This window comes from Dermacentor silvarum, chromosome 1 (assembly GCF_013339745.2).
Source record: "Dermacentor silvarum isolate Dsil-2018 chromosome 1, BIME_Dsil_1.4, whole genome shotgun sequence".
Taxonomy (NCBI): domain Eukaryota; kingdom Metazoa; phylum Arthropoda; class Arachnida; order Ixodida; family Ixodidae; genus Dermacentor; species Dermacentor silvarum.
In genome coordinates this window covers 290888524-290910962 of record NC_051154.1, presented here as the reverse complement: position 1 = coordinate 290910962, position 22439 = coordinate 290888524, and the positions used below count along the sequence as shown (strand labels likewise).

Sequence of the window (22439 nt, the reverse complement as noted above, 5' to 3'; positions counted from 1 at the left end):
GCGGGCGTAGAAATCAAGAGCTGAGGCACTCGATCTGCACTTGCATCCCTAAGTTTCGCGTCCACAAGACAAGAAAAAAGAAAGGAAATTCGCTTGTTTGGAATTCTTTGCTCCAAGAATTACTTTCAAGGTATCAAGAGGTTTAATAAATAATTAAACGCACCCCTTCCCCAAAATGCACGCTCCTTTATCCCTGTATGATCACTTAGCATAGAAAAAAAGATATCGCTCGTCTAAACTGATCCACGTCGTTCAGGAACAGTCAGGCACGTACGTGTGCTGGTGGTGCGCTACCTCGCGGACCCCGCAGTCTCGATCGAGCGCGATTTTCTCTCCGTGCTGAAATCCCGAGTCCAGCGGCCTCGGGATCCCGCGCTTTTCTTACCAATCAAAGTCGCAAGCGAAGCTCATTTCAGCAGACTTAATGACCGCGGCCATAACTTCTACTCGCATTTTGAGAAAGAACAGACTGCGTGCCGTGCGCGGTGCAGTCGTTTATCTTTCTTTCTCTCTCTCTCTCTCCCTCTTTCTCTTTTTTACGAACCCCGTTTTCCGCAACCGGTATACGGTCCCGGAAAATTAGGTTAACGCCCAACCTCATTAAACTTACTCGCTTCCTTAAGATGCGGCTCGAGTTTTTCAATGTTCTAGTTTGTTTAAAAGAAAAACTCCTACTTAGCGAAGCCCAGAATAATGGCCATATTGAGACAGGAGCAAATGACTATATAAAGAAAAGAAAGAAACAAAGAAGCAAAAAGAAACAAACTGGGAAGAAAAGAGGGGAGAGCGCTGGGTGGCTATTGCGAAAAAAAAAAAAAAAAGCCCACCAGGCTGAAAGTGAAACAGTGGTGCGCGCAGTGGACGCATGGACAGTGAGAGAAAGAGAGAGAGAGAGAGAGATACAACAACGACAAGCGTAATACGCGGCAAACAAAAGATGGCTTCTTCACTGTGGCGGAGTGGTAGTGATTTTAACAAGCCCGCGGGTATAGCCGCTGTTGGGTATACACCGCCAGCGGAGCGTGAATCGGTTTTGGCTCGGATATAAGTACAAATGGCCACGGGGACAAAAACGCCCGGGCCCGACTACGCCGGCAGTGAGCGCCGGCTTAGTCTTGCTTCAGCTGACACGAGTCGCAATTTCTTTACGGTCTGATTTTAAAAAGAATGTTTTTTTTTTTCTTTGTGCTTTTCGTCTTTGCCGAACATGTCCGAAACATGGTTTCTTTCTGGCGGATTAAACTCACCCTGGAAGTTTACTCCGTGCCAGCAGAAGCGTTGTAAACCCTGCTTTACAGGGAAGTAACGAAGCGAACAGCGGTGATCGGTCCGACAAAAAGAGAACGCTTACCGAAGGGAAGCGTGCCGGGCAGAAGCGCGCACCGATGAGGAAAAAGAGCCGCGACACGCGACTTTGCCGCTGGTGGGTTCTGCCTTGTCAGTACCAGGGAAGTTGCGCGCCGAAAAGCAATAACGATGGTTGCGCATGAACGTCGTTGCCCGGGTAATGCGACAGAGAAAGAGCGAGGAATAACAGAAATAATAAATTTGGCCCACAGCGTTTAGAGCAGGAGGATGCGATGCGCGAGAGGCTTTCATTTCGCTAATTGCCGCTGTCACTGGACAGCAAAGCCGATAATATATCGCCTCCTGTGATGCACGGCTCTTGGTGTCACGGTTGGGTCGCTTTTTCAAATTACGTAAAACGGAAACAGCATGAGGCATGGCCTGCAATTTTAGGACGCAGCTTTCTTGAATGACGTAATTTGTAAAGTCATCCTCTTAGAAACGAACCCACCAAATTGAAAGAATTATTACTTTATGTATGCATATGTCATGTCTTTTCTTACTTAAAGCCGTATGTGGACTTTGTGGACTTCCTTTAAAGGAAACTCGCACAACGAAATTACGCGAAGGAAACGCAGGCAAGTATTTATTTGCCCTCCAACAGGCCCAACGACTACGGATGTGAACGTCTGTCTTTCCTCTCTCTCTCTCCCATCGCCCTCTGTTTTGTAGACTTGTCAGGTGCATGGTGCTGTTCAAATGCCTATCTATCTATCTATCTATCTATCTATCTATCTATCTATCTATCTATCTATCTATCTATCTATCTATCTATCTATCTATCTATCTATCTATCTATCTATCTATCTATCTATCTATCTATCTATCTATCTATCTATCTATTATCTATCTATCTATCTATCTATCTATCTATCTATCTATGCTAAACGCAATTAGTACAAGCCCTGCATCGGCACGGCTGTCACTCGCTGTTATAGTGCAAACGACACATCAGCACTCCCGCAACCGTGAGATGAGATAACGCTAAAGAGCCAAGGGCATCTATTGCATCGGACAATCCCCAAATGCGTGATGTCAATTAGTCATCTGCGGCGCTCCCTTTACTGAGAGTGTTCTTGCGTGCCCTATGTTGTCCGTCCGGATGGAAGCAATATAATGGCGACAGTAAACACTTAAGTTCGCTGCGGTAGGGGTTGTCATCAAAGTACTTAATCGCGTTGAAGGAGTGAAAAAAAGTGCGACCGCAAGAAGCGGTAATCTCGCGGCGATAACTTGCTGAAGTGCGGTCCCGTGTGCGGACCAAGGGGAAAGGTTCGTCCTCACACTGGAACGCATTTTCAAATTTGTTTCTTTGTTCTGTTTTATTCTTTTTTTTAACACAATGCTAGTGCAAAGTCACACTGACGCCCGTATCAGGTGATTTCTTTTCGTTTTAAGTTTAGTGGAAATAGACTTGGTATCAATCGTCCGGCGGCAGGTGGCGCCATTCTTGAAGAAACGTGCATTATGTGAACGAAAAAATTCAAGTGTTGTGCTAGCTAATTAATGAAATTTCACTAAAAGCTTTTTGGCTACTCACTTTAGGGTATAATACCCAAATGTGGTATCGAAATAGAGTGCCAATGAAATGAGATGCATTCAGCAGGGGTTCTGTGGTTTGCACCACTTTCCAGAAATGCATCCTGAAACACTGTGGCGAAGTACATTAATGTTCCAATGAAACCTTCATCAGTAATATATATATATATATATATATATACCTACGTGGTGCCACTAACCAAAGCTGCACACTGTGCTATGAGGAACCCCGTAGAGGGGTATTCCCGGTGAATTATAACCTGGGCTTTTTTAACGTGCACACAACGCATGATGCCCCAAATTTTCTGCAACTTGCTGCCATTGAAATGTGGCCGCCGCGGCTGGGAATCGAACGCGTGACCTCAGGAGTAGAACCACTGAGCCACCACAGCAGGTACGCTGCATTTTCTGCAGTGCTCATGCGTTAACGTTAGTTCAATATTCGTTTGACTGACAAAAAAAAAAACAATGAGTGAAAGGAGCAGTTTTGTGTCATTATCAATCGAAGGCTCATTTGCACTTAAATTTAAGCTAAGCAGGCTTGGCCAAGCAGGCTCGCTTAGGCGTAACGGCGACTGCACAGCATCCGCGTTCCCGAGACATTCGCTTCCTTCGTAAACAAGCTCTCTCGACCAATTATTCAAAGCATTCACACAACGGCACACAAAATTTCTATGATTACAATGTACGATTAACATCTGCTAAACATTCTACATGCTTTGGGCAAGCTGCAGAGATATCGCCGAACATTGTTGACATCCCCGTTCGTGTCAGCAGCAGTGAATACAGCAATGTAGCTCCGCCACAAAACGACTGTATATGCAACGAAGCCAGCTTTCAGTACCCTGCTTCTTTTTCTTTCTTTTTTTTTATTTTAGAGCGAGGCATTCTTGCTCACCCTGCTGAGTTTTTTTTTTTTTTGTGTGCCTGCTGCTACTGGATGCTGTGTGATACTGGGTTGGTCGGTATCTCGGGGGATATATTTGTGGATACATATACGAAGCTTACATGTATGCTAGATACAAGTACCAGCAAACGAACTTACATCAGCTCTACTCGTATATGCCAACTGACGAAGTAGTGCCCGCAAGCGAACCTGTGCTCTGCCGTTTCTTAGTAATAAAGAATAGGGTCCTACATAAAACCTGAACCCATAGTGTCGGCTCACAAGTATCTATAAAGCACACTATAATAAAGTAGCGCGTTATATTAAACGGAATTCTTTGACTTGCATTATCTTTGAATCAGCCATTCGGTATGTGCCGCTGGACGTGCGCCTGTTCTTTACCCATCCTCTGGAACTGGTATGTGCGAGTGTGACATAATAGGTACAGAATATCAAGACCTGTGCCCTACTCTTTGCATACTCCTGTCATCTTACCTCCACTGGCATCACACATCGCCCTCATCCTCATAACACCGCTGCGTAGTCGTTTCACACTGTGCATCCACCTGATTTGACATATGCATTTCGGCATAGCTTGTGAACGGCGTGATGCATAAACATAAAAAAAAATTGCTCTACATAAAGTTGTAATATTTGCGGTCGAAAAACATTCGCGCTGTATGAAATTACACGATGCGTAGTATGAACGTATGCGCTATTGTAGACATCGCCGATATTTCTATAGCCGCTTCGCTCATACTTCACTTCACATCGATTTTAAATGAATACGTACGATCGGCCTGATTTATTTTAGTATACGCTGTTGGTGCAGAAATCATTACGGCACATAACAGACTAACTGCGCATACCCGTTTATTCAGAGGAAGGCATGAGTTGTGCTGCGTAAGTAGACGGAATTGATAAGGGCTAGGCGATACTTCAATATATATGCGAAGAGTTTTCAGCAGCGCTGTCCTTACAAACATCACGTCGCCATTTCTTTTCTGGCTTGGAGAAGCAAGGCACGAATGCCGTTGCGGAATTTGACAAACGAACAGAGAAATTCAATATTGTCAGCAGCGCGTTTTTGAAGAGCTTCTAGTGCGTTCTTTTCACTTCTTTCACAGTAGATACCACTGTTATTTGTTAATTTCTTGCTACCTCTCTCTTTGCTGAACTAAATAAAAAGCGAGATTTCATGAGAGAAACCGATCATCCACTTTTCTCGTTTCTTCGAACGTGCCTGCGCCCATGAAACGCGTTCTTTTTTCCTCAATGCATGCTTTAGAAAAGGCCAATGACCGGTTCCGAACCGTTTTTTAAGTCGAGTACTACGTCAATTGCTGCGAGCACCTACGAAAATATGGTCAATTTTCCTCGAAACATCCACGTTGTTCTGTCAACCAAACGTGAAAATTGTGCCTACCGCACAGGCTGAGAAACATTTGCGTGGGATTCTACACTTCAACACGAGAAAAATAAAACCGTTTCTGCTCATTCCAATGCCCCCCCCCCCCCCCATTTTGGCGCTATTTAAATAGCTCTCCAGATTCCTCTAAGTATCTAAGCCTTCTTAAAATTCTCGGGACACTGACTGTGTTCTAAGCTTAAAGTTAAAACCAGAAAACTTCCCAGGTAGTGCTCATGTTTTGTTGCGTTCGTCTTTTTTTATCTGTCTCAATCACTTGGCTTTGTTTTATGCGCCCAAAACATGACAAAAAAAGAAGTGCAATAAACAAAGTAATCGGTAGCGCCGTCATGCAGACACGGCACCATTACCCTCCCTTGTTTTGGAGCCCTCTAACACTTTTATTTCCCAGCGATAATCCCCACTTCCCCACATTTTTATTGGGTAACACGTTGCATTTTCCGTTTTCTGGTAAAGGCTGCTTCCAGAACACGTCCATGGGCATGTGCTCGACGTCTTCGTCTTGACCCACTGACTTGGTCCTCTCCGCTTTTTACATACACAAACCCACGCGCCATTGTACTCGCACGATGCGCGTCACAAAAAAAAAGAAAGCAAACATGCCTGCGTATGTTTTCTTTCTTCGCGCTTTCCTGACTGTGCCCATAAATATTTATTTACTCTAGCTCAAGACTATTTTCTAAGCCCTCTTTCTGTCATGTCCAACTTGCATTACTTTTGAGAGCGGGGCATTAAGCTGTAAAGTCATAATCTATCTGAGTTGCTGCGCAAGTTCATACAGTTGGTTAGTTGGTGATAAACGTGGGCACTGTGATGCGGGCAGCATAACAACTAGCGACGTTAATGGAAAAAACGCAAACAAACCAAATTTGAGTATGCTTAGCATCCTGACAGGCTGCACCCTGAACAAGTGAGCATCGAGGAATTGCTCCATACTTAAAGGAAAAGTCATCACGAAGTCATCGTTCTAAAAGATGTCACGAACAGAGCATCTTCGCTTGTAATTTGACGATACCTCCACGTCTTTTTGCCTACGCGAAGAGCAAGGAATGTGCTAAGCATTAATTGATAGTGTGCGTATGCGCAAAGGTGAGATGTCAACACATTGTTCGTGTCGCGCACAGCTTCCTATGGATTCCGGTAAACGTCCCTGAGTTAAAGCTAAGAGAAATGCTACAGCTGCGTTTAAAATTTCCTCCAACCAAGGCATCGCAAACGCCGGCCTGTTGCCACAGTTATCTAAGCGTTCCTGAATCGTTGACTGCCACAGCTCGAAAAAAAACACGAAGGCTGGACCTTGCTGCGTCCAAATCGGCAGAGCCAAAGTCTATCAAGAATTCGTGTTTGCATGCATAGAAGATTAAGTCCATTACTTAGTTAGTAGCATGGACAACCAATGTACAGGTCAGAAACAAGCGCTGTTTCTATGGTTTCTACGTATGGAAACCATCTATATTTTGATGAATTTCTGAGCAGAGGAAAAGAAGTTGCGAACTACGGCGTTGATTAGAATGTTCCATGGACTTATACAAAGTTACGAGATCCCGCTATAAGCTCGTTGCGACAAAGCGTCTCGAAGCGACAGAAATGGTACTCCAAAACGGCATTTTTTGACCGTACAGTCGCGAAATCAAACGCAAAATTATAGTGGCCTGCTCGTTAGCCGATTCGCCTTTACACTTCCCGTGGATGAGAGATTTCCCGCGTAGCGATGAATCTCGCTGATAAGGTGGACGTCAGTTCATTGGAACGGCTCCGACACCAGGCATATATTTATTTATTTATTTATTTATTTATTTATTTATTTATTTATTTATTTATTTATTTATTTATTTATTTATTTATTTATTTATTTATTTATTTATTTATTTATATTCTGTCGTGGCTCGACCCCGAGTACCTACTGGTTTCACTGCGTGAACTACGTGACTATTTGCGTCACCACCAGATCACAAAATATTTATATTAACTGGTGCGTCGTGTTGTAAAGCACCAGTCAAAATCCACTATAAAGTCCCGAATTCTTTTGTACGATCGCTATAATAGATTTCACATTCGCAGCCACAGACATTCGGTCTCGTTCGGCGTCCAATGCAAGGCAAGAAGCAACAGCTCACCGAGGTTCGAAGACGGGTCCTTGATCCAGTCGACGGCGGCAGCCTTCACGTAGAACACCTCCCAGCCAACTGAGGTGTACGTCATGCGCCGCACGTCTAGTAGTCGGTGGCCCTCCTCACGCAGTGGAGAGACACCCGGCATCGCCTGGTAGACGCGCACCTGAAGAAAGCACACATCACCTGGTTGACATGTGGTAATTTAGGTGCACGTTACATAACCCCCCGTAGTAAAAATGAACCCGGAGCCCTCCACTACATGATGCTCTCATGGTGCACTGTGAAGCTTCGAAATATTAAACCCCGCAATCCTATTCTAATGTCTCGGAGGAACGCTTCAAGAGTACAAAACCGACAGATTGCGACAGCAATGAAGACAAGAAAGGGGGGGTAACGGACACACGAACTTCCGCATGAAGAAACGACTCAAACCGGAAAGGGCTTCCATTTTGCAGTGTCCTCTGTATCGTTGCACTAATTGTCCCGCATCCCCTCCATTCCCCCTCATTAAAGCTGTCGGAGGAGTTTTCTTGCATTTCATATCTGGCATCAAACGGTTTGCTCAACCGATTGGTGGTCATTCAAGATTGCAAACGAGATGGTAGTAGGATCTTTCTCGCTCGCTCGCTCGCCACTCACTCACTCACTCACTCACTCACTCACTCACTCACTCACTCACTACTCACTCACTCACTCACTCACTCACTCACTCACTCACTCACTCACTCACTCACTCGCACACACACACAAACACACACACACACACACACACACACACACACACACGCACGCACGTACGCACACATCCCTCTCTGTCTGATTCGCAGGCAGCGAGCATCCTATGTTTATTCATTCGCCGCCAGCAAAGTTCATACCGTTCTTATCATCAACGTTTACTGTACGAAACAAGAATCGCAAAATAATTTAACGCAAACGCACATTTTTGTATCCCACTGCGCTGGTGACCGATGACAAATTTCTGCTGTGTCGCAAGTCAGTGCGAGTTCAACGTAAGGCCATCGTGGGCTTGCTTAATGATTCGCAGCGGGATCGCTGAAGCGAGTGCTTCGTAAATGTTTGAATGGTGCTCCGCACACGGTTGCCAAAGAGCTCTCGTTTCCCCACGATTTTCAAGAGAGCGGTCGAAATCCGCCTTGCTCCGCTCGAGATAACAAGCTCAATGGAGGACCTAAAAAATAAAAATAAACGAGAGCCCACTTTTTCTTACGGTCGGGTCATGCGCATAAATTGCCTCTCGCAACGCTCAGTGCTCCGAATATACCATCCCACGTTCCTACGTATACTGCTCTCTGCACGGACAATCTAAGTATGAATAAACGAGAGTAACGGTTAGGCAAGAACTACAGCTGCGATAAATATTACACAGTCTTACCACAGTCTTACCACGGCAAGACATGCCGTCAGTATATCGAGCGCGCGGTTTTTTTTTTTCTCTTTAATAACAGTAAAAAACTCTGCACTTGTGTAACCCTTTTGATAACATTAGTCGTTACTGAGAGTAAGTGACCCACCGCGGTGGCTCGGGTCGAACCCGGCCATGGCGGCCGCCGTGGTGCGGAATGCAAGAACGTTCGTCTATCGTGTTTTGGGTGCATGTTACAGAAACCCAGGTGGTCAAGGTGATTCCGGATCACTCCGCTCCGGCGCCCTCCATAACCCACTGTGCAGAGCCAGGACGTTAAACCCCACACTTTATTGAACTGATAGCACGTCAAGTGTGACTATGTACACTGGCGCGGCGTGCAGTGGCAGGTCTCAGCCAACAATAATGTAACTGGCGCGTCGACTCCACCTGACGACAGCCGCTGTACTATTGCTTTTTTTCAATCAGTTCACTCGCTTTCATTTATCAGTGCCTTTATATATGTAAAAAAAAGATGCGACCAACATGATGAACTTGTCCAGATCGAGGCTGCGATCTCATGTCAGTCCTACGTCGTTATGAATGTTCAAAACCATAGTTTCAGTTGTAACAAACTATCGAATTACCTCCCGTAACGTATTTGCCAATGTTGCAATATAAGTCGTATAATATAAAGAATTGTTCACGGCACTAGCAGTTTGACAACCAACGACTGCGTCGTTACCTACAGCTAGGGTTCTAAAAGTAACGCCGATATGATGTTTTTTATTATTATATTTTAACAAGTTTCTTCCGTCTTCTTATTATCGTTGATTGTGGCATTCATAAGGGATTTGATGCCCACAAGTCTCACTCAGGGAAAGAAAAGCGAATTAAGCAACGGGTGTTCTTCCAATTCCAACTTCGTACAGACGTCCACATTTTCTGTACAGAGTGCCCAAGCGCTCTGCCGCATAACAAAGAACGGGTAATATCATCAGCTGCTGCGACTTGCAAGCTGCGGTGATGAATAGTATGCGATTTTTGTTTCAACGTGGCTGCTGCCAAGCATTGGCTCTTAAGCCGAGCATATTTGCTTCTCGGTGAAGTGCTCAAGCACTCTATGCAATCTACGCAAAAGCGTGCGCATCTGGGGCCGAATTCTCAAAGCTTTTCGTTCGTGCGTAACTTTTGCCATTGGCCGGCCGCCCTGGTTAATGATATGTCCAGTAGAAGATCGGCTGAAATGTTATCTTTCAATAGAATTGTTAATAACAAGTGCTAGACAATCATTATGCCGGGCAAGTTATTAGCTACGGCAACCGGCCAATTTTAAACAGCAATTACGAACGAAAAGCTTTCTGAATTCCGCCCCAGCACATTGTGAGTGTCGCTGAGCTGGAAGTCTAAAAGCTACTTATCATAACTGGATGCAACGCAAAATTGATAGTTTTTCCCCACATTACTGATTATTATTGTCATGCGTTTTACACAGCGGGCCCCTATAACGGAAAACGTCCCGTCTTCAACGAAAGCTGCTCGAACGCACAGTGAGGTGAAAGAGTGAGGTGAAATGTGGCGCATTTCACTATCTGCATGACTGCCGCCGGCAAAGTGGGAAGCTGATTATGAAGTTTCGACGTTCGCGCCACCCAGGCGGACGCGGCCGTGCTGCCTCTCTTCCCTCCTCGCAACGCCAGCTGCACAGAGCCACTATTTTGCAGCCTGAAGATCCAGGAATATTTATAGCGTTGAAGGAGAAACTAAGGCCGTGGAACCCGCCGAATTTTCCTCGGCGTAATTGCGCAGGCTCCCGAGTGCAGCCCGCTATATGGGCCAGCTCCTCGGCGATGTGGTCTACGCATCGATCCACGTCCACGATGGCGGTCGTTCAGCAGCATTAGCATTAGCATAAGAGGAAGCCGCGCTGGGATGGAGTCGCAAGCGGCAGCCACTCTATTCGGCTCGTCCTTTATTTTGTTCATCCCCTCTCCTCCCCGCGTTCCTCGCTACCACGCCCGCAGGCGAGCGCTCGTCGGCCACCACACCATGTCCCCAAAGGCTTCGCCTGATTAATGGTCTCCCATCGAGTATCGGATGCTGCGTGGGGGATTCCAGGCTCGGGGAAGCGTGCTTCTTCCCTTTTCCTTCGCCCGCCTCTATCGCTGTTGGCGCGCCGTCTGCGCAGGGCGAGTCGTTTTTTAATCCACCTCAAGACGAGCCGATGCTTCAAGAAGCCGCAACACAGGATACCTGTAGACGCGTGGTCGCACGGCGCGAACACTCCAGAGCAGCTCCGGTGGGAACAGTATGAAACTGCCAAATGTATTTGTTTATTTTTTTTCTGTGTTGTGCTTTTTTACGCAAGCTGCAAAGAGCGTACACTGCCTTTAAAGCGGTATAGTCACCGTCGGGGAAATCCGGCAGTTTGCTCCGCGGAATGCTGGCATCACGTGACGCGCACGTCACGCCATTGCGAAGCACCCGCATTCACAGACTACATCGGAAAGAATGTCGGATGTTTTGCTCAGTCGCAACAAACCATCCGTGCCATCCGAGCGAGGGTATTGGAGGAGACGGATTGAGTGGTTCGTTCACATGTCCAGCAACTTTGGATGCAATTACGTTCGGGGAGAGGCTTATTACAGTTCGTTGCAGTGGGCCCTGCTCTCCGTAGGATTCGCGCAGCCATAAGCATAAACGCATAACTTCCCAATGGTTATGCTACAATAGAACAAATTGGCAGTAACAATGTGTGATTGTTCATTGGTCCTGCAGCCACACAAGCGGCCATCTACCTGAACGCCCTGCGCCCAACCACCTGCGCTGCATTCCGGGTTGCTCCCTCCGTACCAGGCCTTGTGGTGAAGCGTAGGAAAAAAGAACATGTACTGAAGAAGCCAAAGGGGGCGAACTATTTCTGATATACAGAAGAGGCCCGTCTCCGTTGCTACGAGAACACCTGGCTGAGCAGAGCAGGTGCAGAGCAGGCCCTTCTGGAAAGTACTGTAACTAAGCATTCCCTTGTCTTCGTTCGGCACCCCGTAGCCCACGGCGGGCTACGGGGCGCTGGCTACCATCGACGCGCTGCACGCGTCGACTGATAAGCCAGCTGCGGGCTCAATATCGATCGTCGCGTCACTGACAAAACTGCGTGTTCACGAACGTAATACTGATTTTAATGCTAGTACCATTCTTGGAATTGTCAGACCAGTTTTCTCTCCGGGTATCTAGCTGCCCCACCAGAAATATGGGCCGATTCCGAAGATAGTGCAGTCTAAAAAAATGTCGCAGTTTCGCCCGAAAGGCGAAGCATCGATTGCGATAGCAAATTAGTAGAAAGCTATCCGTAGTAGGGATAGTAGTTTTATCGGCTGCATAAACTTGGACACATTCGCTTACTAACTGAATTAACAATCGTGCATGGTGTCAGCGCGCACAAGCAAACATGAATAGATCACACTAAATGACCGCAGACAACAACTGTCAAAACGCTGGCAGCAAGCGCAGCCGCCGGGGCGAAGGCTCGCGCGGTCTATCGCTTCAACGGAAACTAAGCGGCGAATGCACAGCGCATACAAAGGTCAGAGCCGTGTGGAGATAACAGACGGTGCGGGAAATCCGGTTGAAGTGTCCATATAATTGCTATCGCAATAAAAATATGGGCCGATGCCGAAGGTAGTGTAGTCTAAGATGTGGGCCGTTCACGTGGTATGTTGCACTGTGTATGTGCAACTGGCGGGCATGCGCGAACTTCACGGTGGCGCCGCCAGGAGGAGCAGCGTGTCTAGAGCGAAGCGCGACAGAGGAGCGCGGCTGTAGTGCACGCCCCATGCATGGCGCGTTTCAGCTATACTTAAATATTCATCGTAGGCGAGTTCGCCTGCTAACACTGGCATTCCTCCGACATCAACGCTGCCCGTGTGAATTAAAGAGCGGAGGAGGGACGTCCGCCGCTGCGTGACGTCATCCAGAGCTCGCAGTGTTTACCCCTGATAACATGCGGGTGACATTACCATTCATAGATGGCCGCATTTATAGATGGTCGTGCGTCGTTAAAACGGCAACGTCGCTCTTAGTGTGTTTCCATGAAGCACCTGCACCCGCCCGGACTACGACGGGGCTCGGCGGGAGCTTCAGCGAAGGCCAGTCTCCTGACTGACAAGCTGACCATCATGGAGAGGCCACTAATTCTTGAAAGGGGCCAAAGTCGGGCATTTCCGTGGGAACAGTTTCGACGTTTGGTTCCGAAGTTGCCACCCGTTGCCTGGTATCGGGCGCGAACGAGCAACATTGGAGGCGGAGCCCGGCGGAACGATGCCACATCATGGGCGGGATATTGCGAACTGATCGAAGATGGTGATTGGCCGGGAAGAACTGCAGTGAATTCCCTCAACGAGTGAAAGTGAGAAATGATCTGATGAAAAGCGGGGCTAGAGTGTTGTGAGGACGCTCGGAGATGTACACACTCGGACATGCAAAGGCATTAGCATTTAGACGGCTCCAAGAATCATGGAGCCCTTCGTGTAATATACCATGTACAGTTGTATAGATCCCGTGACATAGTTCACGTCAGCAGACTGAAAGTCTGCCGCCCTCCTTCTAACGACAATGTGTGAAGTGCGCCGAGACGGCGCTTCCACCGCCGGGGGTAATGCTACGAGAGAGACATTCAGCCTGGGGCAGACGACGAAGAAGACGGTTCTCTCTGGTGCTGGTGGCTTTTCACCATCTTGGCTACTATGTTTCTCACATACTGTAAATACAGTGTAAATAGTCCCGCTTTGTGTCGTTTTACGTAACAATATAAAACCCTTTTCTGATCTCTCTGGACAGCTCTACTTCTCCTGGTACCTGGCACGTCACCAGACATGGAACCTTCGTGGCAGCTGGGACCCTCGGACTTCGCAACAAGGCACAACACGCAAAGCTGTGTCCAAGCGTCGGTGTATACACGGGTTAGGTTACTCTTGCAGCAGCATCGTCTGACCCGGAGCGAGGGACGCGCGTAAGTCCTTCCTGTGGTTTCCGAAGCTACACTCGTTTACTACCATCGCACGCACCATCACGGTCGAGTGGCCGCTGCTTCTCGTTCTCCGCAGTGCCACTCCTTCTCCGCCACCTCACCGATTATTTTCGAGCAACAAAGAATCGTGATCGACTCGCCAAAATACAGCGACACGCGCGAGGCAAACAGATAAACTGCCGCCACGTCGTGCCCGCTAACCCTGGTTGGCTTACTATACGTTATTTACGCGCCAGCTTGTTTTTTTTTCCTTATCTTTTGTGAAATATTTTATTTCCTTCCTCGTGGCTCTTCTCGCGCAGCGATGATGGAGTGGTCTTATACGCGTGTAGCGCGCGTCCCGCGCACATCAGCTCGTTTATCAGGCCCTGCATTGGCGCTTGCTCCGCCTGGCTGCCTTCTTTCTGTTGCTGTGGCTGCTACCGCAGCAGTGGCAGTGCCGCGCCGCTAGAGCGATTGGTCCCGTGTACCATAGCAGTGAGACGAGTCCGATGTCGTGTTCGTCCGCTCCGCTTCACGCAGTGCACATATGCACCGCGCGGAAGCTCCCTCTTACACGCGCGTTCGCGGCACACTGCGAGATTATTCCCCTAAATAGAAAATGTACTCGCTACCCGAGAAATAAGTAACGCTCACGAGTTTGAAAAAGAAGTGCATTTAATTGCAGAAAGAAGCGTATTCAATTACACGCCGAGAATCAGTTTCTAACCTAGACGTATAACATGGATTAGCCACTAAATGCTACACCAAACTCGCGGAAGAGCACAAAAAAATGCGTGACTGGAAGACTATAGGCAGCGCGAATTCGACTTACTGCTTTTGGCACTTCTCGGGGAAAATAGTACTTTAAGATTTATAAGTTAAGCCTAGCCACAATTTACAATGAATGTTTCGCCGAGCTGCACGATAATAAAAAGCTCGGCAGGTGCTACACTCTTGTAACACAAGAAGGCGAAAGCCTGCTGTACACTTGGTAATGCATGAAGTTATACAATCGGGGCTATACACTTCTTGCAAGACATAACGAGCCGCAATGGGAAGTACACGTGTGGCACTAAGGCGACCTCCTCACTAAGGCGCAGCGGCACGCGCTTCTTCCGCGGTGGCGTACTTGCGCGGCCGTCCTCGCGAGCCGCAAGAGCGTGCACACTCCTGCATCGCTCACTGCCGACAGCCGCCGCCGCCGCCGCCGCTACGACTGTGACGTCAATACGGAGAGCGCGTACGCCTGCTTTTCTGCGCAACAACACCTGGCGCAACTGCAGTTACTAAACTTAAAATTCGGCAGGCACTTAAGACTGCTTAAGTGTGGGAATGAAAGCATTATACCGTTTGTAGACCTCGGAACGTCATCAACGTGCTCATTTTATACTTATGACATGGCGCCACCTCCTCCGCACCGTCACCTGCGCCGCCCAATGATGCACGCACGAGTCAGCGAGATGGCTGCGACGGGACGTGTGCAATCAGGCACGCACTAGGCACACAATTAGTAAGCCAGAACCGTGGAGCAGCCGTGGCGTTTAGGTAAACGTGTTCATCTCGCAACCCGGAGGCCCGGGTTCGATTCCCACCTAAACCGAAATGTGCCAAGTTTTCTTTCCAAAGCCGCTAATTTATATACATTGTTTGCGGGAACCTCCCTGAGAAATGTGACGTCAATCCGAGCATTTTTTACTTGTTTTCGCTCTTTGCGGTGCCAGCCATTTTTCGTGACGGCGTAGTTTCACCAAGGTGCACCGACAAGAGCACCGCCAACATAGACACCTAAGGGTTCCGCCTTAAAAGGAACCATTCGGAGCGTATAAGGTTAAAACAGCCGGATCGGTACGAACACAGCAGGCGTATAATGTAATTATTCCTTTCGCTCGGTTCTATTCCTCTCTTATCGTCCAGCGCTAACGACAGGCCGACCATGATGATAACGTAAAGCGAAGCGCTGCTAAGACCCCTGATGAATAGCGTAAAGGAAAAGTGGCGTAGAATAGTTAAAATAGTCCGGATGACTTCACAGCACCTTCACTCGGCTTGTTACTATTGACATTACATGCTTTGGGCTCGCTGCTCACACCAACCGACGCCAAGACCTTATCGGAGCGCTTGCATTCTCTGTACCTAAACCTCTGGGCCCATTTCTAAAGAAAAGTTCGGCAGGTAACTCTTGTAACACAAGAAGGCAAAAGCCTGCTGCACATTTGGTAATACATGAAGTTATACAATCGGGGTTAGGCTTCTTTGTAAGACATATCGGTAATGCATTAAGTTATACAATCGGGGCTATAGACTTCTTGCAAGATATAACGAGCCGCAATGGGAAGTACACGTGTGGCACTTAGGCGACCTCCTGAACGCTACATATGAACACTTAACGTAGTACCTAAAGTGCAGCATGTGCTCGCACTAAGCCACAGCTTTAGTCGCGAGATGGCTGTGACGTGACGTGTGAAGTCACGCACGCACTAGGCACACCTTTAGTAAGCCAAAACCGTGTAGCATCCGTGGCTTCAGGAAAGGGTGCTCGTTTCGCGCCCCGGAGGCCCGGGTTCGATTATATGTACTACATTTGATTGCGATAGCAATTATATGGACACTTCAAGCGCATTTCTGCCGTCGCCGTGATGTTCCATGTAAAGTCCAAGGGCGATAACACCGTCGCCGCGCGCCGTATGCTGTATGTGAAAGTGTCTCCGCAAAGATCTCGAAACTGGTGTCATCCTGAGAATTCATTCCAAATGAATTCGCCTTGCGAGCTCCACGGCTAGAATTTGTAATGTGCAACATGGGCCATAACGTAATTAGTTAAAAACTTATTTTGTAAATTTTTGATAATGAGTCGATTACGCATTTCAATTGTTTGCGCAAGTAATGTCCGCGTCTTCGAGTAGATCAGCTCATGAACTAGAATTGTGCTACCTGCCACAGGCAACCTTCAAAAACTTTTTAAAGTGTTCGCTGAAAACACGCGGTATATTACCTAACGCGTCGACCGAGCAGCGCGAGTCTACCACTAAGCGTATTTTGTCAGCCAATGTTGCACCCTGAACTTTATTCCGGTTTATTTTGATTTATTAGTGCTCGCATTTAAATATGTAGCGACTGAACAGCGGTGATAATCACTAGTTGTTACCGGACTGTGTGCTAATCAGGATTTACCCAGAGTAAAGAAAATATAGCAACAAATCAAAATGTATGCGCATAGGCCCTTCCTGCAGAAGCTATGCAAAAGGATGACAGGTGGTCGCGTTTGATATCGTTCTGCGCGAATGTTCTGCGAGTACGTCTGACGTGTTTCGGTGAATGGTACGTCCTTTATTAATGCCTGTGTGTGGAAGATAAGATGTCCTTTACAAGCCCGCTTTTGCTACTCTCCTCAGATGAGTACATGACAAAGGCTTTCTCTGATTGCGTTACGATTTCAGCAGCTGTGGTTTTTAAAACTGTATCCCGTCCGTTCTTGAAGTATGCCGCAGCATTTTTTTTTTTCGCAGGACGTGCGCATGGCAAAATAAAATAATTTTTTAGCGCGTTTCGATATGCACGTCTTTATTTAGAATGCACCGGCGCTGCGTGTGCATGCCACGACGACGCATATGGCATATATCTATCCCTGCCTCATCAGGACAACAACGCAATCAGTAAGCATGTAATTTCATATGGTTAAACATCTTCGACGAAGCTGTTCTTATATTGTATACTGTATCTACACTAATTGCCTAGATGTTGCACGGTTTAATTTCTTCAGGAAAAGGCGCATAATGCACACATTTTTCTAATCGATCTATATATAACCGCGTTCCAGCATTTTTTAAATTTTTTTTTACTCACGCGTTGATTCTCTCAATCCTTAATATCTATACAGCTCAGAAGAAAACGAGCACGCAAGCGGGTACTCAGGTGTGACTAAACAAACTAATCAGTGCTCCTTTTATAACGTCTGCAAGCTTTATTTGATTGGAAAAAACGCTGTTGCATAAATCATAAATGTGAATAGTATGTCCAGGACTTATAAATCACTTCCTTGTCTTGGTGTAGTCTAATCCAGCCCGCAGCTCAGGCATTGTCATGAATTGTGCGAACTTTTTTTTTTTCGCCACGAAGCGGAAAAACAAATAACACAGGAAACGTAGGAGAACTTGGAAAGGATCATAAAACTAAACAACAATGAAGCAGAGTAGCGCGCGCAGTGTTTTTACGGGAAGACCGGTGTGGCCACTAGCAAGCTCAAATATGCCGAAGGACGGTTCTCAGTGAGTTGTGTGGGCAAAAAGAATCCACGCACCACTGATATTAGTATAACAGTGTCCGCAACAAGGAATACGTAAAAAAGCGGTGTGAGATAAACACGGTCTGCAAAAGGAAAAAAAAAACAGAAACAAGTATACAAAGATAACGCGTACTATACAAAAGAAATCGAGGATAGAGGCGAAACTACGTCGTTTCCATGAATATCGCTATCCGCCGCGCGAGCGAGAATTCCTGGCGCGCAAAAGGCACGAGCGAACACGGCGGCCCTACGGCAGGAACGAGAGGGCAAAAAAGGAAAGGAGTTGGAACGCGCAAGGCGACCGGCGCTCTAAATGGTGCGCGAAGCGTTCCACTCGATTAGCTGCGCCGCTTCGACGCAGCGATGAAACATGAATGCGGGCTCCACGGGGAAAGGGGGTCCTCGCGTCGCCGTCGACTGCGGCGCGATACATTTGCGCCGCACGTTACGTTCCGATGCAAATCTGCATTTCACAACGTTAACGCTTCTCGTTCCCCGCGTTTCCTCTTCTGTTTTCTTTTTTTTTTCTCTGCGCCCGCTCTCTTTCTACGTCCCTATACAGCTCCACACAGTATACGACCTATCCCATTTCACAATTCACTTACAGCCTCTTTGTTCTCCGCCGCTCTTATACGCACGCACGCTGTGTGTACGTGCGTGCGTACGCACGCACGCACGCACGCACGTACACACAGACACACAGGAGCACGCAACGTTACACTTAGAATTTTCCGTCTATATTTAGAAACAGTAAAAAAAGAAGAAACGGTATCAGAAGGAGACGAGATGCTACCCAACAAAATCGCCACGGCGCAAAAAATGGACACGGACGGCTGGTCGTCCTTTGTGCTGCGGACAGGCTGGGCATGAGATTGAAGCCTCTCTTGCTTGCTCTTTTCTTCCTCAGCGGTGGTCTTTTTTTCTTTTTTCTGAGAGTGTGTGCTTTCCTTCCATCCCTTTCAGTGCTATAAACGTCTAAAGGATTTTTACATATGGCCGTGGATCCGCACGATGCTTCTTTTCTTTCTTTTTTTTTTCTTTTTTTAACATGTTGTCGGATCGCTGAGCAGCATACTTTGAGAAAAGGTTTCGCGTGTCGCACCGTCCTCGTTCCATTGAACCGTTCGGATCACGGAGGAAAATCGCAATAAGAATATATCGGTATAACTGTATCCCCACGTCTTCCCCATTTGCTCGATTTGCCGGCGCTTTCCGCCAGCACCTGCGTGCGCTCAGAGATATTTCAGTGTTCCGGTTATAATAATAACTGCAGCGTTACTTAGGGCTATGACAGCTGCAGCTTGCAGAACTCCGTGGAGCGTTTATCTCCATATCAGTCTGCGAGCGCTGCTTTAGACCCGGACGAGAATGTCAGCTTCACAGGGTGCGGGAGATGAATTCGAACGGTAAGCTCGCATCTAACGCCAGTCGTGACACGCCAGGGTTAATCCGCACACTTCAATATTTTCAAAGTCGTGAATAGGCGTTTATTCTCTCCGAGAATGCGCAATTCGAAGGGCGCGTAAATGCAAGAGAATAGTCGAAATAGAAGTATTTCAAGACGACTTAAAGTGACTAAAGTTGAAAGCGAACGTTTGCTTGTACAGTACACGTAGCATCGGGCGGTATAAAGAATGGGGAGGAGAGGAAGATAAGGAAAGACAGGTTAGTCAGTGGATAGACCGGCTGGCTACCTCTGGTGGGGTAAGGGGTTGAAAGGCATTACAGGTGATAGAAGGAGACACGAGATGTATATATAAGCAAACGCGAGCGATAATCTTACAATCGCAAATGTGCTTTCGCTCGACTGTTTCACTCGAAGCAACTGTTATCGAAGTAAAGGCTGGTGCATAATGCGAGTTTATCAGCCGGCTACTCACAGCTGTCACATCAAACTTTCAAATCTAAGGCATCACAAACTATATCTGCGCTTTAGTGTGACAGGATTAAAGTTCGGGGGTCCCGTGAAGAGCACCGTTTTTGTATAGGTGAGCATGCGAAGACGAATAGCACGGACGCGAAGCATGCTCGGGCTCCATCATGGAATGAAAAAGGATAAGTTGATGGCACACTGGCCTATGTTATGGGAAAGGGGGAATCTACAAAAGGGGTAAAAACTATATCCTTGCCAGGATTTCTGCTTTGCGGGCGAAGCCTCACAGCGCTTGCAGGACCTCAGTCGCCTTCACGGAGGTGAAATTCAGTACTCGTAAGATGGCACATTAGCACGGTACATAGAGCGCCTGAGTCGCCGCTAGACCGGGGCAATCCCACACAAGATGCTTCATCGTAGGGATATGTAATAGCAGCGATGCTATTAAAGTTTGCAGAGGTAAGATACACTAAAATTGAGCGCCAGGCGTCGAGTGAAACGGGCTGTAAGCGTCACACCCGACGCCACAGTTATACATAATTTTGGCTCCTGGAGATTTTCATCACATTGACCTAAACGCAAGGCCTCATATTATGACACGCCTTATGTTAGCATTATTTAGGAGAAATTATCATAATTTTGAGCAAAGAACTCCGGTTACATAAAAATGCAAAAAAATCTGCGCCTTTATAAAAGTTACCATGCAAGTTTAGAGTCTAGTGCGACATTGCAAGGTATATAATGTGGATGCACGTTAAATACGTATAATCTCTAGCCACGTTCTTAAAACAATTTCACTAATTCAAGCAAGACATCCGAAGCCGAACATAAAAAAAAAGAAAGAAAGAAACGGAGACACGTGAGTTCAGCTATGTCTCTGCCACGTTACATCCTGTTGAAATTTCATACATCAATGCTTGCTATGGACATATTCCTTGTTTGGCCATTGGTTTGCCGACCAGTGGTGGCGGTGCATGTGCTGTGTGGGCCTTTCCTACTTAGCCTATATGTCAACCTACCCCTAGTAGCACCGGCGACTGCAGCGCCGCCGCACAGAAGGGACACGAAGCGCAGTGCAGCCGCGTATCTGCGCCTTGGAATCAGGCTTCGTGTTGAGGTACGCCCTGTCCGGGCGTACTATAAATGCTATGCTATGTCTTTAGTAGCCTCTTCAAAATTCTCGCTCACAAGCGCGTAGCATGTTAAAATAAACATAATACCAGCAAATGGAGGCATCAGGGGAGTACCTGAGATTACAATAAAGCCCGCGGCACAGGATCTCTAGGGAAACCAAGGAGGTGGAACTCCAGGACACCCAAAGCTGGAACTAGGGCGGTCCGTGGGTTGGTGGCCGCCGAGGCCGGAGCGTATTATACAAGATTATGTTCGCATATATAATATGGGCTGTCCGCTATTGCGGACAACCCATCTTATACACCTTCGACACGCGGAGGCCATCAGCGAGCCCCCAACCCACAGACCAGTCCAGGTTCCAGCTTTGGTGCCCTCGATGGCCCTTTGGTGTCCTAGAGGCACTGCGGAAGTGTGCTAAATTAATTACACGTTGATTACGCATCGTACTTGCGTAAATGCGGATAGCTACACGCTTTAGGGCGTACCTCTAGACGAAGACTGGTCCCCAAAACGCAGATACGGGGCGGCGGTGAGCTTCCCTCCCTCTCCGTGCGGCGACGCTGCAGTCGCAGGCACTGGTAGCAGGTTGATAAATGTGCTCCTACTTGCTACTCCCCCCCCCCCCCCCCCCCCCAGTACTTCTTTCTCATGGAATTGCACTACACTTGGTCTGTATCAACAGTTTGTTTTCTATTAGCGAGGCAGATAAATACGACGTGAGAACGTCAAGATGAATCGACATGCGTTAGCGTATTAGAAAGTGTTGGCTACCAAAATTTAAAAAAAAGAAACTAATACTAACTCCATGGCAGAACAGTAGAGCTTTTCGACGCCTTACAAAGGCTCGTAATGAATTTAAACCAACCATAGTAGAAGGTACAAAGAATTGGCATTGTCAACGCGCTGCATGTACAAAAACGATTTTTATGCATGACCTATCTTGATTTTTATGCCTATCTAACCCACAATCTTAGCTTTTATTCCACGATTCTTCTTTCTGTGGTTTTACGTGCCAAAACCAGTTCTGATTATGAGGCACGCCGTAGTGGAGAGCTCCGGATTAATTTTGACCACCTGGGGTTCTTTAACGTGCACTACAACGCAAGCACACGGGCGTTTTTGCATTTTGCCTCCATCGAAATGCGGCCGCCGGGGCCGGGATATATTCCACGATTAACATAACGAACAGAGCGCGGTCTGAATACAGGTTGTCACGTTTTCGTGCACTTGAGTTCACATGAGTTCACTCTGGGTACAGTGCATATCCTCACAATTTATTTATTTATTTATTTATTTACAAGGATAGAGTTGTAAAAGTTACTTCATCCAGATTTCGGATCCTCATCAAGATATATATCATCATCGTATTTGGTTGAAAGAGACATTCACAAGACGAGAAAAAAATCGCAGTTTCGCCCGAAAGGCGAAGAGCCCATCTTATACACCTTCGACACGCGGAGGCCA

General features: G+C 47.2%; 1 protein-coding gene across 1 annotated transcript in view; it reads right to left on the bottom strand.

The window, feature by feature from the left end:
- Nucleotides 1-22439, bottom strand: part of LOC119437212 (bone morphogenetic protein 4) — a 273407-nt gene that overhangs the window by 61129 nt on the left and 189839 nt on the right. The window contains exon 4 of the mRNA XM_037704261.2: nucleotides 7319-7478. Within this exon, the coding sequence (XP_037560189.1) occupies nucleotides 7319-7478 (160 nt within the window). The remainder of the gene's footprint in view (nucleotides 1-7318; nucleotides 7479-22439) is intronic.